The sequence below is a fragment of the Xenopus tropicalis genome, chromosome 8, assembly GCF_000004195.4.
Source record: "Xenopus tropicalis strain Nigerian chromosome 8, UCB_Xtro_10.0, whole genome shotgun sequence".
Taxonomy (NCBI): Eukaryota; Metazoa; Chordata; class Amphibia; order Anura; family Pipidae; genus Xenopus; species Xenopus tropicalis.
In genome coordinates, this window is record NC_030684.2 from 140,848,730 (window position 1) to 140,867,298 (window position 18,569).

General features: G+C 42.6%; 1 protein-coding gene across 1 annotated transcript; it reads left to right on the forward strand.

Annotated features, from left to right (window-relative positions):
* Window positions 1-294: 294 nt before the first annotated feature.
* LOC101733331 (butyrophilin subfamily 3 member A2) lies at window positions 295-18,339 on the forward strand. Its single transcript, XM_004919652.2, has 6 exons — window positions 295-386; window positions 2,598-2,791; window positions 5,668-6,015; window positions 10,683-10,769; window positions 12,354-12,383; window positions 15,824-18,339. The coding sequence occupies exons 2-6, from the start codon at window positions 2,656-2,658 to the stop codon at window positions 15,865-15,867; spliced, it is 645 nt and encodes a 214-aa protein (XP_004919709.1). The 5' UTR covers window positions 295-386; window positions 2,598-2,655; the 3' UTR covers window positions 15,868-18,339.
* The last annotated feature ends 230 nt before the right edge of the window (window positions 18,340-18,569 follow it).

Here is an 18,569-nt window from a genome sequence, read left to right on the forward strand (position 1 = left end):
GATTATCTGTATTATCTCTCACCCCTCTGTATCAGTAGTGTTACCTGCATTGTTAGTAAGTGTATCAGGATGAATTCGTCTTTTCTTTCCCAGTAACAGAATGTGTATATATATATATATATCCGTGTGTGTCCCAGTCTATGAATGTGTCTATTCTCCCCACTCCCGGCCCCTCCTGGCTGTGCCAGTCTGGATCAGGCCCCCACCCAGCCTGTGTGTGAGATACACTCTCTGTGTGTTATTGTACCCTCCCTTCCTCATTCTGCCCCCCCTCCCCATGTCAGGCGGCTTCTCTCGTCCAATCACAGCTGCTCAGCTCTAAAGGGAAAGTGAAACTGTTTCTTCTTCCCGGAACCCAGAGCAGAGACACAAACAGCACGGTCACTGTGAGTAATAATTAGCATTAATATTGTTCTTTATAAATCATCCGATACATCATCATTCTCTATAAAGGGTAGGGAATATATTTCAGGCTTTTTATTTTCTGTTCTTTCATGTATTTTAGCTCCAGTTCAGCTCAGGGCAGAGAGGGTGTCACTGCAATAAACATTGTCCTTCAGCAGACAAAGGGAAGCCGGGAGTTAAACAGTATAAGTTGCTATATGGTATATAGTGAATAAAGTGCCCCCTATTGTAAAATATAGGGATATTATAAGGCACAGAGGGGTTCCATGGCCATATAAAGGTTATTTGTGGCTCCTGTATATTATATAGTGAATAAAGTGCCCCCTATTGTAACATATAGGGATATTATAAGGCACAGAGGAGTTCCTTATAATATATAGTGAATAAAGTGCCCCCTATTGTAACATATAGGGATATAATAAGCCCCCGAGGAGTTCCTTATAATATATAGTGAATAAAGTGCCCCCTATTGTAACATATAGGGATATTATAAGCCCCCGAGGAGTTCCTTATAATATATAGTGAATAAAGTGCCCCCTATTGTAACATATAGGGATATTATAAGGCACAGAGGAGTTCCTTATAATATATAGTGAATAAAGTACCCCCTATTGTAACATATAGGGATATTATAAGGCACAGAGGGGTTCCTTATAATATATAGTGAATAAAGTACCCCCTATTGTAACATATAGGGATATTATAAGCCCCCGAGGAGTTCCTTATAATATATAGTGAATAAAGTGCCCCCTATTGTAACATATAGGGATATTATAAGGCACAGAGGGGTTCCATGGCCATATAAAGGTTATTTGTGGCTTCTGTATATTATATAGTGAATAAAGTACCCCCTATTGTAACATATAGGGATATTATAAGTCACAGAGGGGTTCCATGACCATATAAAGGTTATTTGTGGCTCCTGTATATTATATAGTGAATAAAGTACCCCCTATTGTAACATATAGGGATATTATAAGGCACAGAGGGGTTCCTTATAATATATAGTGAATAAAGTACCCCCTATTGTAACATATAGGGATATTATAAGGCACAGAGGGGTTCCTTATAATATATAGTGAATAAAGTACCCCCTATTGTAACATATAGGGATATTATAAGGCACAGAGGGGTTCCATGGCCATATAAAGGGTATTTGTGGCTCCTGTATATTATATAGTGAATAAAGTACCCCCTATTGTAACATATAGGGATATTATAAGTCACAGAGGGGTTTCATGGCCATATAAAGGTTATTTGTGGCTCCTGTATATTATATAGTGAATAAAGTACCCCCTATTGTAACATATAGGGATATTATAAGGCACAGAGGGGTTTCATGGCCATATAAAGGTTATTTGTGGCTCTTGTATATTATATAGTGAATAAAGTACCCCCTATTGTAACATATAGGGATATTATAAGGCACAGAGGGGTTCCATGGCCATATAAAGGTTATTTGTGGCACCTGTATATTATATAGTGAATAAAGTACCCCCTATTGTAACATATAGGGATATTATAAGGCACAGAGGGGTTCCATGGCCATATAAAGGTTATTTGTGGCTCCTGTATATTATATAGTGAATAAAGTACCCCCTATTGTAACATATAGGGATATTATAAGGCACAGAGGGGTTCCATGGCCATATAAAGGTACAAGGCTGAAGGCTGAGTTCTTTTCTACAGGCCATGGAACGCCGAAGTGAATATCCTCACATTTTACAACAGGGGGTACTTTATTTATTATAATATACAAGTTTGAGTGAGTCATGTGACAGAAATGAAATCACTAAGCTTCGATTATAACTGATGACATCACTAAGCACCGTTTATAAGGATATCATTTGCAGTTAGGTCCCATATGGAAATGACCAAACTGTGTATTATATGGTTATTATATCCACATCCTACCCAGGGCCATATTTATATATAGGCACCCGGGGGCCTGTGCTTAGGGCGGCAGCTCTCCTGTGCCTATATAACTGAGTAATATTTTTTAAAGAAAAATAAAAAATCACCCTAGGAGACTTCCTATGTAAATACGGCAGTGGAGCTAGTGGAGGGGAGAGAGGTATTTGCGTGAAAGTGACATCAATTGGGGGGGCACACTTAGGTCCCTTCTTTTTGTTTTTTTTTTTTAAATGTGTCTATTATGCTCTTTTTTTATAATGAGTTCTTCTTCTTTTTAGGCCAATTTCTCTTACTTCCAGATTTGAAACCCCCCCCCCCCTATAAAAAGAAGACTGAATGAGAAATTGTTGCTATAAGAAGTCTACCCCCCCGTATTGCAGAGATCACATGATCGAAGCCATGGCCGGACTCAGGATAACCACCATCTTTACATTCATGTCCCTTATAATAACCCTTCAGACTTCATCTGCACGTAAGACTTTTATTAAATCATTTTTATCTTCTTTTTTTCTTATAGAGATGTTATACTGTATATGCCTTGCATGATTTAGATGGTAAGCTCTTTGCTATAGGGACTTCTTCTTATACGTAGAATAGATATTTTCTTTTCTGTCTGGAAAGTGAGTGCTGAATGGAAAGTGAAGGTTTTTGTTATATCTTAAAGGACAAGTCAACCCCAAAATAATTCCAAGCAACTTTCCAATGGGAACTTATTGAACATTTTTAGTTATTTAGAATATTGTGTAAATGTAATTGTTATTGAAAGCAGCATTTGCTGAACTCCTGGTTGTTACTTTCAAAACATTGTTGCAAAGTTCAGTCTCCTCCAGCGAGTCAGGTCTGTCTGTCAGGGGTAGGCAGAAGAGGCAGCTGCCTAGGGTGCAATGATTGGGGAGTGCCAGACAGGAGCCTCTCCTGCCTACCCCTAGTCCTCCTCCTTTGTCATTGCCTCCGCCGCTTGTCATTAGCAGTGGAAGCAATGACCAATCGGATCGATCCCTGGATCGCTGTTTGGCGGGGGGAGACGGAGGTGGCCGACCGGGTTGCCTAGGGTGCCCAGATGGCTTGGCCCGCCCCTGCTGTCAGGCTGCTGCCTTGTGTCAGAGTCAGAGCCCCCAGGGCAGGGAATAGAAAGGGACAGACAAACAAGGCTTCTAATAGCAATTATATATACAAATAACTCTAAAACTGTTACAGATTTGTTATGAATGTATATTGCAGAGTTACTTAGAATTTTGTTTTCTTTTATTAGTTAAAAATTATATTTTGGGTTGACTTGTCCTTTATGTCTGCAGCCTTATGCCTTGATATGGGCACAGAACCCCTCAGTGACTTCTAATATCCTTATCATTTACAGTAGGGGGTACATTATCCCTTATAATACATGAGTGATACTCAGAGTTCCCTGTATAACTCAGCCTGCAGCCTTGTGCCTTTATATGGGCACAGAACCCCTCAGTGACTGCTAATATCCTTATCATTTACAGTAGGGGGTACATTATCCCTTATAATACATGAGTGATACTCAGAGTTCCCTGTATAACTCAGCCTGCAGCCTTGTGCCTTTATATGGGGGGCACAGAACCCCTCAGTGACTGCTAATATCCTTATCATTTACAGTAGGGGGTACATTACCCCTTATAATACATGAGTGATACTCAGAGTTCCCTGTATAACTCAGCCTGCAGCCTTGTGCCTTTATATGGGGGGCACAGAACCCCTCAGTGACTGCTAATATCCTTATCATTTACAGTAGGGGGTACATTATCCCTTATAATACATGAGCGATACTCAGAGTTCCCTGTATAACTCAGCCTGCAGCCTTGTGCCTTTATATGGGCACAGAACCCCCCCGTGACTGCTAATATCCTTATCATTTACAGTAGGGGGTACATTATCCCTTATAATACATGAGTGATACTCAGAGTTCCCTGTATAACTCAGCCTGCAGCCTTGTGCCATTATATGGGCACAGAACCCCTCAGTGACTGCTAATATCCTTATCATTTACAGTAGGGGGTACAGTATCCCTTATAATACATGAGTGATACTCAGAGTTCCCTGTATAACTCAGCCTGCAGCCTTGTGCCTTTATATGGGCACAGAACCCCTCAGTGACTGCTAATATCCTTATCATTTACAGTAGGGGGTACATTATCCCTTATAATACATGAGTGATACTCAGAGTTCCCTGTATAACTCAGCCTGCAGCCTTGTGCCTTTATATGGGGGGCACAGAACCCCTCAGTGACTGCTAATATCCTTATCATTTACAGTAGGGGGTACATTATCCCTTATAATACATGAGTGATACTCAGAGTTCCCTGTATAACTCAGCCTGCAGCCTTGTGCCTTTATATGGGCACAGAGCCCCTCAGTGACTGCTAATATCCTTATCATTTACAGTAGGGGGTACATTATCCCTTATAATAGATGAGTGATACTCAGAGTTCCCTGTATAACTCAGCCTGCAGCCTTGTGCCTTTATATGGGGGGCACAGAACCCCTCAGTGACTGCTAATATCCTTATCATTTACAGTAGGGGGTACATTATCCCTTATAATACATGAGTGATAATCAGAGTTCCCTGTATAACTCAGCCTGCAGCCTTGTGCCTTTATATGGGGGGCACAGAACCCCTCAGTGACTGCTAATATCCTTATCATTTACAGTAGGGGGTACATTATCCCTTATAATACATGAGTGATACTCAGAGTTCCCTGTATAACTCAGCCTGCAGCCTTGTGCCTTTATATGGGCACAGAACCCCTCAGTGACTGCTAATATCCTTATCATTTACAGTAGGGGGTACATTATCCCTTATAATACATGAGTGATACTCAGAGTTCCCTGTATAACTCAGCCTGCAGCCTTGTGCCTTTATATGGGCACAGAACCCCTCAGTGACTGCTAATATCCTTATCATTTACAGTAGGGGGTACATTATCCCTTATAATACATGAGTGATACTCAGAGTTCCCTGTATAACTCAGCCTGCAGCCTTGTGCCTTTATATGGGGGGCACAGAACCCCTCAGTGACTGCTAATATCCTTATCATTTACAGTAGGGGGTACATTATCCCTTATAATACATGAGTGATACTCAGAGTTCCCTGTATAACTCAGCCTGCAGCCTTGTGCCTTTATATGGGCACAGAACCCCTCAGTGACTGCTAATATCCTTATCATTTACAGTAGGGGGTACATTACCCCTTATAATACATGAGTGATACTCAGAGTTCCCTGTATAACTCAGCCTGCAGCCCTTTGCCATTGTGTGACATTAATGACAATCTATTAGTGCACTGATATAGTTTCTTTTATCTATTAATTGTCTTTATTTTGCAGAGAGGTTTGACATTAAGGTCACAGAGACACCAGTTATCGCCCCTGAGGGCAGTGATGCAGATCTGGGCTGTTCCCTGGTACCTGCAGGCAGCGCTGAGAGTATGACAATCAAGTTCCATCGGGGAAATGCAAGCTCCTATGTTTATATGTATGAGAAGGGAAAGGAGGATCTCAGTAATCAGAATGAGACATATAAGGGCAGGACGGAGTTTCTGACAGGGAACATCACACAAGGACAAGTGACATTAAAGATAAAGAATGTTCGGCCGTCGGACACAGGGAACTACACCTGCCTGTTTGTTTCTCCCAATCATTACAGCACAGGAATTGTGGAACTACAGCTGGCAGGTCAGTGATCCCTTTCTCTACTGCTTTGTACTCTGTTAATAAAGGGGAATTATCATGAATGGAATCTGCGTAACTGGGCTCAGTGCTGACCCAATTCCCCTTATATTGTCTGGCACTTTCCCTCTCACTCAGCTGAATCACTAACAAACATAGGAAAACATGAAAGAAGCCACAAATCACTTGCTTTTTCTTTGCTGAGCAGAGCGATATAGTTATTTGGCACAAAGGCCCAGCAATACATACATGCCAAGTGAGCTGGCAGGGGATGCTGGGAGTTGTAGTTAAAAAATAACTTACTGTATATATTAACATTTGCCTGTTGTCGAACTTATAAATAGGGATGTAGTGAACATCGCCAAAAATGTTCGCGGACCCGTTCGCGGACTTTCGGCAAAACTCGCGAATATTCGCGAACTTTGCGAACCCCATAGACTTCAATGGGAAGGCGAACTTTAAAACCTAGAAAAGCCATTTCTGGCCAGAAAACTGATTTTAAAGTTGTTTAAAGGGTGCCACGACCTGGACAGTGGCATGCAGGAGGGGGATCAAGCAAAAATTTCTCTGAAAAATACTTCGTAAATAAAACGCCAAAAAAAAAAAAACGCAAAACAATAACGCAAAAAAAAAAACGCCAAAAAATAACGCCAAAAAAAAACCGCCAAAAAAAAAAAACGCAAGCTATTCCTATGTATATGCATAGGCGATAAAACGAAGCGAAAAAACGCGGCGGAAACAGAAAGGCGAAAAACCGCGGCGCCAAAAAAACCCGCGGCGAACCCAAAGTGGCGAACATCGGCAAAAGTCCGCGAATTTGCGCGAACGCGAACACCCGCGTGAATTAGTTCACCGGCGAACAGTTCGCTACATCTCTACTTATAAATAAATGTTATTGGAACAATAACTTGCGCTACTGTTTGTGCAATAACATTGCAGTCACTCTTTATATGCATGCAAGCTAATCGATAACAGAATATATGGCCATTTCTTAAGAATACAGGTTATAATCCATTATCGTTTACGAGAATTTATTTATTTAATTTTAACTTTGGTTCCAAACTGGGAACCACAAATACAAAAGAGACATTACTCAGAAGGCAGATCAATCAATTCAGGGGAAAAGAAAAATCCATTAGAAATAGAAACAGTGCCCCCCTGCAAAAAAATCTTTGGAGGGGCCTGGTGCACACTGAAGCCTAACCCACCCCCCCTACAGGCCAACACATGCACAAATAAGTGTGCACCATTAGCATCAGTAGCACAATCAGTGGCTATAGGGAAAGCAGACCCCATGGTCTGAGCCCCCTAGCGACCAGAGAATCTGTTTCGCCTATAGTTACACCTCTGTTAGGTTACAGCCCATACCCCAGAAACTATTCTACTAAATTCTACAGATTGATCAGGCGGCCTGATGAGACTCAGTCAATCTCAGGGCAATCAAGAAGCCTGAGAGCGTGGCTCAGGGTCAGACTGGGCTGGCCCAGACCCAATCCCCGCTGGTGCTCCAGAGTAGCGCTGGTCTCCTTTTCCACCCCCTTACATATGTGGGCAAGAAACCATAATTAGGGGGCTGATTTACTAAGACACGATTTCGAATCCGAATTGGAAAAATTCCGATTGGAAACGAACATTTTGCGACTTTTTCGTATTTTTTGCGATTTTTTCGGCGTCTTTAAGATTTTTGCGTAAAAACGCGAGTTTTTCGGCGTCTTTACGATTTTTGAGTAAAAACGCGAGTTTTTCGTAGTCATTACGAAAGTTGTGCAAAGTCGCGATTTTTTCGTAGCGTTAACACTTGCGCGTAAAGTCGCGCCTTTTTCGTAGCGATAAAACTTAAAAGGCGTGACGTTTCGCGCAAGTTTTAACACTACGAAAAAATCGCGACTTTGCGCAACTTTCGTAATGGCTACGAAAAACTCGCGTTTTTACGCAAAAATCGTAAAGACGCCGAAAAAAAATCGCAAAATTACCGATCATTACGAAAAAAACGCAATCGGACGCAATCGGCCCGTTCGTGGGTTAGTAAATGTGCCCCTAAGTGTTATTGCTGTTCCTGTGCCTCCCTCTCCTTCTTTCATCATCTTTTTTTTTTTTTTTTTACTTTTAAAACATTTTATTGAAGTTTTGCAATAAACATGTAAGATGAATAATGACAGATTATTTAAACATACGTTGTACAACAATAGTCACATTCGACAGTTCGACTTACAGAGAAACAAAATAAGTGATTTAAATCGAGAAAAACAAAAAAAAAACAAATGAACTAACTTTGCCCAGTGGATAAACTATAAAAAGAATAGGGAAGAAAAGTTTCCTAGAGAGCAAAATTAAGGATAATTTTGCTCTATGTTTGTGAATTTTTGAAATAAATCTATATATGCTGCATTTTATAAATCTGATCCTTATTACTTATATCTATAGCATTAAAGAAATCCTTCTTTCATCTTAATCCCCAAATCTTTTAATCTGGGTACCACATGAGATTGGATCATCATCTGCTAAAGCCTCACCAGTATCATCAGCTAAAGCCTTGTCACTTTACAGAAGTCTCTGTATTACTGGCCAACCAGCTAGCCAACCTTCTAGTAGTGTCTTTTTTACTATCAGAAGAAGATGCAGCAGATGAAACTTGCCTCATGGATCTGTATTTATCAGGCTGTTTAAAAACTTGCCAAGATTCCTCAAATCTTCTTTTGTTTATATATTGTTCAGAAAGGGGGGGGTATTTTGTAAAATTCTGCACAATTCGTTTTTCTATAGCTCTGAGCTCTTCATTTATTTTGTCAACTTTTGATAAATAAAAGTCTTGCATATCCACAGCAGCAGTTGCATAGATATTATGTATTGTAACTGACTGGGTTAGGGTTCATTTAGGAAAAAGAAAAGATAATGGGGCTCAGGGTCAGACTGGGCCCCCGGGACACCGGGAAAAATCCCGGTGGGCCCCGGCCCTAGTGGGCCCCAGCGGCCCAGTCCGACCTTTGCCGGCGCTCCCCCTACTGACTGTTCCTCCCCGACGCATTCAATTTATACGCGCTCGGGGAGGACGTCAGACGGGGGCCCTGCGGGGGGGGGTTAGGGGACGCGGCTGGGCACCTGCAGGGCCCCTGGGTGGGAGCCTCAGTGGGCCCTGCACTCCCCAGTCCGACCCTGATGGGGCTTCTGCTATTACCACTTGTAAGGGTGCCCTACAGTTAACATAAGCCTTAAGCTGCCAGTAATACCAAGGATCCCCTAAAGATAAACATTTTGATTTCTCCCCCAATAATGTAAAGGAAAGCATGCACTTACTGTACCTGTAGGAAGTGGGTTCATCCAGGATAAACATAGTGAGAGAGATTGGTGGGACCATATTTATTGGTTAGTGCCCCAATCCTTACCCACAGGGATATATTAAGGGCGGTACAGTGCATAAAGCAACTAACAAATTCCCTTCCCTTTAAAGGAGACATATCCTATAAAAATTAACAATGTACCAGTGAATTATACTCCTCTAGATATAGAAGGATTGTGCTAAAAAAGTTGTGTTTTGGACTGATTTATTGAGAAATTTAACCAAAACCCCACTAGCCCCGCCCATCTGTGCCACTTCCTGCTGGCTGAATTCTCTGGATGAACTGGGGAGCCGGCGGCCCTCCGTACCCTGCACTGTAGGATAGGAACCAATCAGCAGCTAGGCTGACTTGATAGGGAACTGAAGCCTGTCTGTGCTTGTGTGAGTGCAGGGCTGTGATTGGCTCTCCCCCTCCTACTGTGCTTCTGGCAGGGAACGTTAGGACACGCCTACTCTTCATTTCAAACTCGGACAGAGAAGTGAGAGGATCTATAGGGAGCTCCAATAAAGGGGCCATTGTTACAGATAGGGTTAATGTTTAGCCAAAAGGGAAACCAGCACCGTATATTATTCATAATTGCCTACAAAATTAGGGTTTTTACCATTTATCCAATATGTCTCCTTTAAAGGCAAACTATACCCCCAGAATATATACTTTACCAACAGACAGTTTATATTATGTTAAGTGGCACATTAAAGAATCTCCCCAAACTAAAATATATATATCAGTAAATATTGCCCTTTTACATCCTTTCCCTTGAGCCGCCATTTAGTGATGGGCTGTGTGCTCCCTCAGAGATCAGCTGACAGGAAGTGCTGCAGCTCTATCTGTAACAGGAAGTAGTGTGGGAGCAAAAGGCAGAACTCTACCCATTCATTGGCTGATGGGGCCTAGCATGTATGTGTGCCTTGTTTGTTGCTCAGAGTCCACCGCTGTACTTACATGACAGATCTGTCACTCAATAACATGGCAGTAAGCAATTGCACTAGCAAGAAAGTAGAGCCGAGAAGGGAACACAACAAAGGCACGGGGATAAAGAAAAACAGGCGAGACAGAGAGAACAAGGGAGCAGGAGAGAAATTGCAGAATGGAAAGGCCAAGGCAATGGCAGAAAAATACTAAAAAATGAAGGTGAATGTTCCAATAAAAGATGGATTATCACATTCTATAGAAAGTGGCACTGCAGGAGTGGCCCTACTTATGTGTAGGGAGTGGCACCAAACTGAGGCAGGAGGGGGCGCTGTGGGGCACAGTAATGAGGGGGCACAGCTTGCATGCAATGGGGGAAAATCATTTATTTAACTAATTCACCCGGTCTTTTTTCTCTTCCTAAAGGCTCCCTGAAAGCCTGGCAGATTGCACTAATAGCCGTTGGGTGCATTGCTGCTGTTGCTGCCTTGGGTTTGCTCATCTATAAGTTCAGTAAGTATCAAGCATGGAAAGTTTTAGTCTAAAGAAATGGAAAACCCTGTTTGCTTAACCAAGTGGCACTTTTATTCTTGCAGCCAAAATGGCCGCCACACTTCCTGTTGTCTTTCCTTCTTGTTTCAATCAACTTTATCACTTTATACTTTGAAAATACTTTCCTTTTGTATTACTGCCACCTTGTGACCCCACCGCCTAAAATACTAACAAACATAATACATTTCACTTCTTTACACACCTACGGTACCTGCAAACTATATTGCTTGTCCCGAGGCAGGAATAGGGGCGTGCTTAAATGGGGCACTAAACCCTGCTGCACAGTGCGGCTCAACCAAACTTTACTCAGTTGTTGCCGGACTACAAATCCCAGAATAATATAACATATAATGAAGGGTGAGGCATGCTGGGAGCTGTAGTCCAGCAACACCAGGGTTGTATTCTTAAAGCAATATTGCACAATGCAATTTTTCCAAAACTTTCCCCGAAATCTCTAGGGCCAAGGGCTGCATTAAAATGCAAGAAATCCTCCAATGAGAATTTTATAGCTGGTCTGTATAAATGTTACTCCATTTTCTCTATTCCTGCAATTGGAGTTGGGAGCAAAAAGCACAGTTTCCCAGCACTGAACAAGTCTGTCCCTTTATCCCCATGTCTGATTCCTGTGAAAAGGGAATCATTTAACCATGAAATAAACCCAATAGGGCTGTTCTGCCCCAATAAGGGGTAATTATATCTTAGTTGGGATCAAGTACAGGTACTGTTTTATTATTACAGAGAAAAGGGAATCATTTAACCATGAAATAAACCCAATAGGGCTGTTCTGCCCCAATAAGGGGTAATTATATCTTAGTTGGGATCAAGTACAGGTACTGTTTTATTATTACAGAGAAAAGGGAATCATTTAACCATGAAATAAACCCAATAGGGCTGTTCTGCCCCCAATAAGGGGTAATTATATCTTAGTTGGGATCAAGTACAGGTACTGTTTTATTATTACAGAGAAAAGGGAATCATTTAACCATGAAATAAACCCAATAGGGCTGTTCTGCCCCAATAAGGGGTAATTATATCTTAGTTGGGATCAAGTACAGGTACTGTTTTATTATTACAGAGAAAAGGGAATCATTTAACCATTAAATAAACCCAATAGGGCTGTTCTGCCCCCAATAAGGGGTAATTATATCTTAGTTGGGATCAAGTACAGGTACTGTTTTATTATTACAGAGAAAAGGGAATCATTTAACCATTAAATAAACCCAATAGGGCTGTTCTGCCCCAATAAGGGGTAATTATATCTTAGTTGGGATCAAGTACAGGTACTGTTTTATTATTACAGAGAAAAATAAAATCATTTTTAAAAACTTGAATTATTTGATTAAAACGGAGTTTATCAGAGTTAGCCTTCCTGTATTTTGGAGCTTTCTGGATAACGGATCCCATACCTGTAATTCAGGACAAATTTTTATTGGGGTTGCCTTGGCTTTTACGTATCTCTAAGGATATTATTCCCCTAATACACAGCAAGCAGAAGTGTTTCGGCTGAAATAGTAATCATTTTTTTTCTTGTTTTTTCCTTAACAGTGAAAAAGAAAGCAGACAGTAGAGAATATAGTAAGTAATTATTTTTCATGCTGCCTGTTTTGAGGCCACACTTAACTCCCAACACATCTTCTTGCTGAGAGAAACACATCTGGGAGATTCATTGTTCAATATGACCAATTATTGCCCGTGGTCCCAAACATTTGTTTATGCCAGGAGTCCTCAAACTATGGCCCGTAGGGCAGATCTGGCCCCCCAGGGTAATTTACCCGGCCCCCACTGTGTCCTCACCCCAAGCAGCGGAGAGAGGACTCAGCAGGGAGTGGGACTGGAGAGCCGAGAGGGAGAATGGGCTCTTACAGAAAGAGGACTAGATGGAGGGAAGACTGGGGGGAGCTGGAAGAGTTAGGACTCAGTGGGAGGGTGGACAGACGGAGCTCAGGAGGTTGGACAGACTGTTAGACGGGGGAGGGGGCAGGTTGGTGAGGGGTGCTGGAAGAGAATGCAGGAGCGGGGGAGTGGGCCATAGTTTGATGACTGTCTGTGGTGCCATGAACTGGCCCCTTGCCTAAGAAGTTTGAGGACCCCTGTTTTATGTGTTCAGGTTTGACTGCACCTAAACGCATTTGCTAATGGATTCCATTATATTCCATTTTTGTCTGCAAACACCAGATCCAATGACATGATAAGGGGATTCCTCAATTGACCCTTCGCCTTGTGGCACCCCACTGAACCCCCTTGTTACACACCTTAATGAAACTCCAGGAGACAGAGGTGGAGAAAATGGCCACAGCATTTATTCACATTTTATCAAATAAATAGGACCTTGCCAGCCTCACCCCAAGGCAATATTCAAAGCCAGAATTCCATAAGAGATTGCTACTATGATCTGCCGTTCCCCACTGAAGACTGGAATTTTACTTCCATAGTGGCCATTTGTGATCAGCACTATGTCATTATATCTGCCACTGAGTATTAGGCTGCCTCTACCTACAGAAAGGAGGGCCCCAAACTCTGCTACCAGCAGGAGCTGCATCTCCCAGCATGAAAGCAGTTCAGCAGCCCTGCTGCCGGTCCTGAATCTGCAGTGTATAGGAAATCCAAGCAGGCTGTCACCTAGCACAAGCAGTAGTAGCGTCTGTGTGCAGTAACAGGAGAGACCCTCCTTCCTCCCTCTGCTAAAATGACCTGTGCAGTACACTGGCAAGGTCCTACTGCTGCTGTGACAAGTAAAACTTAAAATACATTATCATACCTCCCAATATTTCATTAAGAGAAAGAGGGACAAAAATATTTGGCGTGGGTAGTGCGGCAAAAAAATGTTTTGCCCATGCCCACTTTGTGACCATGCCCATGTGTCACACCCACCTTACATGCCCCAGATGTGCCAGTATAATCACTAAATAAAAAGAATAAAGGACATATTAACTTCAAACGTGCCAGTATGACTACATTAAATTGATAAAGGGCATATTAACCCCAGACATGCCAGTAAAATTACTAAATGAAACTGATAAAGGACATATCAACTTCAGACATGCCAACAGTTCTGTGCATTTGCCAAAGTTATAAACAGGGCCAATTCTAGTGGTACATAAATCTATGTTATTTCCTTCCATTCTTAATCAGTTGAAAGCAAAACAATATTAATGTACCACTAGAATTTCTAGCCATATTAACAAGGCCAGCCTAAGGTTCCCAAAATTATAAGGGCCCCTTATAAATGTCTGCTAGATTTTATGAATGGATCAGCGTTACCTCTGTCTTTTCCTGCATGCTGTGCTCTGCCAGAGATTCCCAGGAGTGAGAGATATATGTTAGGGGTGGGAAGGTGAAACCGCTCAGCACACAAATAAAGGCAGCAGCCTCTTCTGCCTGATACAAGACAGAGCGCACTCCCAGCCCCTGACCCACTGAGCAGGAGCAAGGAGAGGGATGCCGCCAATGCCGATAGTTGACCCTTGTCTGACACAAATGCTCCTCCCAGGACAATTAAATGGGTAAACCTGTGAGCTTGAAGTAGCAGGGGAGATTGAAGAGTTAAGGGGGTGGGCTTTATTCCCCGGAGCAGAGCAGGCACAGCAACCAATTAAATGGCAATGCTGAGAAGCGGGACATCTAACAATGAATCCAGGACAGCGGGCAGTGCCATAAATATCGGGACAGTTGGGAGGTATGCATTATTATATATAAACTCTTTTAACCCAGAGGATGGCAAAAACCCAACCTGAAGCCTGTGCCAATTATGCCCCAAGAGGGGAAAAAAAATCCTTCCTGACCCCCATGGCGATCGGAAACATTCCCTGAATCAAGCAGTCGTAGTCATCATGAATTAAATACAGTGCTGACTCTCTTTATACCGTATAAAATACAGAAAGCGCAATATAACAGTGCATTCAGGAAAATATCCACATTCAGTTATTAATATGAGAACTTAAAGAAGAAAATTCTTGTCATTTTTGCAAAATATCCTTTTTATTTTTACTGCTGCGCTGCAAGTTGGAGTGATATCCCACCCCCAGCAGCCGATCAGCAGAACAATGGGAAGGGAGCAAGATAGCAGCTCCCAGTAGGTATCAGAATAGCACTCAATAGTAAGAAATCCAAGTCCGGCTTGGGACTCCTCCAGTTACATGGGAGTAGGAGAAACAATAGGTTAGCTGAAAGCAGTTCTAATGTGTACCGCTGGCTGAAAGCTCAGACTCAGGCACACTTTACTGCTGCGCTGCAAGTTGGAGTGATATCCCCCCCTCACCCCCAGCAGCCGATCAGCAGAACAATGGGAAGGGAGCAAGATAGCAGCTCCCAGTAGGTATCAGAATAGCACTCAATAGTAAGAAATCCAAGTCCGGCTTGGGACTCCTCCAGTTACATGGGAGTAGGAGAAACAATAGGTTAGCTGAAAGCAGTTCTAATGTGTAGCTCCGGCTCCTTCTGAAAGCTCAGACTCAGGCACACTTTACTGCTGCGCTGCAAGTTGGAGTGATACCCCCCTCCCCCCAGCAGCCGATCAGCAGAACAATGGGAAGGGAGCAAGATAGCAGCTCCCAGTAGGTATCAGAATAGCACTCAATAGTAAGAAATCCAAGTCCGGCTTGGGACTCCTCCAGTTACATGGGAGTAGGAGAAACAATAGGTTAGCTGAAAGCAGTTCTAATGTGTAGCGCTGGCTGAAAGCTCAGACTCAGGCACACTTTACTGCTGCGCTGCAAGTTGGAGTGATATCCCCCCCTCACCCTAACTTATTCCAGGTTCCCCTATGGAGAAACATGGACATCCCCCGTTGTGCTCCTACATTAGAGACCCGTAGGGGAGATTCAAATTAACTCCTGCCTTGCCGGGTTTTGGAATGGGCAGAATACTCACCAAATGCCAAAAGGCCCTGGGGGGCAATACAATGCAGCCTGTATTATGTGTGTGTGGAGGCAACTCTATTAATGGCTTGGTGGTAAAGGGAAAGAGCTGAAGGGAATAAAAGATAATATTTATTTTGTTTTTCTCTTCTATTCTAGGGACAGGAAACAGAGAGGAGTACGGAAAGCCTTTAGATGATTGATATTTCGTCTAAGACTGGGGGTCCTGGGAATGCTGCACTGAGGCCCTAAATGATGTCCCCATGAAGGAGCATTTCTCCCACAGGGTCCCCCCTTCATCCCTTTTATATCAGCCACATATATAATCCCCGTGCTACATGGCTGGTTAGCAATGAGCAAGAATGCTGCAGGACACACTGGGGCTCATTTACCAACGCATCGCAGCGCTGTAATAGTCGCAGAGGCAAAACTTTTGCCCTGCGCATAAGCATATTTAAGAGTATATTGCAAAAAGGTTCATGCTCTATTTTTGACGCAAACTGCTGCGCCATACAAACATGCGCATATGACGACGCAAATGTAGATGGCGCAAGCTAATGCTCTAATAAACCCGCAGTCAGAATTACGCCACAAATGAACAGGCATAAAGATTTCAATGCAGCCGTGCCTGCCCAAATCTGCCCCTATATACGCGCCAATAGCACATATATAGGTGCAAAGGGCACACTCACGCAAAAATCGGGCACTTAAAACCCGCCCCTAGCCACACACCCCAAAAAATACGTTGTTGCTTGCAACATTATTGCCCAGTATTTGCGACATGCGCATAAAAAGAACTGGCGGAAAAATAAATGAACCAACACAATGTAACGCATATGCGATTGCGTGTGCGCACAAAATGGCGCATAATCATAATTGCGCCTGTTTGTGTGCTGCGATGCATTGATAAATGAGCCCCACTGAGTTCTAAGCAGCCATGCAATTCTTACCTATGCTGATTAGTACTCAGACATGTACATCAGAATTTCATATCTGGTCCGTAACTGAGGAGGCAGCACTTCTTTCTGGTATTTTATTGTACAGCGCTGCGGAATATGTTGGCGCTTTATAATAATAATAATAAAAAATATGTTATGTAATATGTTATGGGACCACAGGTCAGACTGCTTCCGCATTAGCCCCACCCACTGGGGAATTTTTCCACCTTAATAACGTAATATATTTTATGGCTTAATAGGAGATCAGTCTCCCTGTGGGCAGGGCCATATACAGTAGATACTTACCAGCAATTACAGGCAAGAAGGGGCCATGACAGATCCCAAAGGCCTGCTGGGTAAAGCAAACTGAATTATGGGGGATAATAGCCAAGCTGCTCCCGAATAGAGACTTCTCATTGTGAGATGGGAAATTTAGTTACTGTCGAATGTTATACTCAGCTTTAGCTCACAAGCTCAAGTCAGCAACTTCACCCCAATAATAAACATTTGCTGACCCCAGAAAATGTATTTAGATTGTACAGGGTTTGTTTTTCTTATCACTTTGATAATAATATTATCATTCTCTTTGCAAGGGTTGGACTGGATCGCGGAGCACTGGGTTAAAAAACTCAGGGGGTCCTATCAGCCCAGGCTTGGGCCACCAGTCTCCCTTTGTGCACTCGGGGGTCATATGGGCCCCTATGGGGAGTGTGGAGGCTGTGGCAGGGGCCCCGGGGCACCCCCCCAGTCCAACCCTGCTGTTTGCTATTTAACTATGAATACTATATTTTAAGTATTTACTGATGTTATATTTCTTATGTTTTGGTGTTGTGTTTATAGAATAATAAAGTATTGTATGTGTTATACATTATGTACATAGGATCCAGTACAGAACATTAGGGCAGTGCCCCACAGAGAGATTAGTCACTCATGTTAGATCTCTGCTACCGCGGGGGACTAATCTTTCCGAAATGCCGAAAAGGCATTGCTTCTGCTTTCCGAAGTTGCACAAAGTTGTCTGCAACTGTCTGCAAATTTCCCGCAACTTCGGAAAACTAAAGAGATGGGTAGGCTTTTCCATTGGCGAATCCCTTTGTTGCTGGTGGAAAGGCATTTCGGAAAGATCTATCACGGTGACTAATCTCTCTGTGGGACATAACCCTTAGCAGGATAAGTAATGAGAATAGGATTAGACCCTTGGGGGCGGGTACTGCTGGTGGATCCTCCCACATCCTTCTTCAATGAGCGGCATTGCTGGCACTTACTCAGGGTGGCAGTCACAGCACCACCCATTGGGTTCAGTAGGGCCCCAGTCACCTTGGTGATACAGACGTGCTGTAAACTGCCCTGTCTTCCTTTGACCAATAATGGATATATTAGGATAAATGATTGTATTTTGTGACTACCAAAGAAAATGGGTTTCCTGTGATCTGTTATTTAATGTAAATCTCAGGCTTAATTGGCTTTTGTGTTACCGAGTACAAATGCACAAACACCACAAGAGGGATGGGAAACCAATGGGAAGGATAGAGGAACATTAGTAACTCCACGAAGAGATCAAGGACATACAGGGGCTTATCATAGATTGTAAGCTCTTTTGGGCAGGGCTCTCTTCACCTCTTGTATCGGTTATTGGTTGCTATCTTGTCCATTAAGTGTCTTAATTTGTACTTTTGTAATGAAATTTGTACTTTTGTGTCTGTGTAATGTAACAATAAAACTTGATATGGAAATAAATCATGTTCTACATTCTGATCTATTATGGGGAGTTGCCACTGGGTGGGGATCCAATGAAAGGAGCCCCCCAACAGAAGTCATAGAGTTTATGGATAGTGTGTTTATATGTATATGTTTTATATCTTGCAACATTTTCAGGAAGTGATTGGTAATGCAACCATATTTTAAGAGCCAGCCAATCAGGAGTTGCCAAATTTGTAAAATTTTTGTGCCAAAACTTCATGGAATTT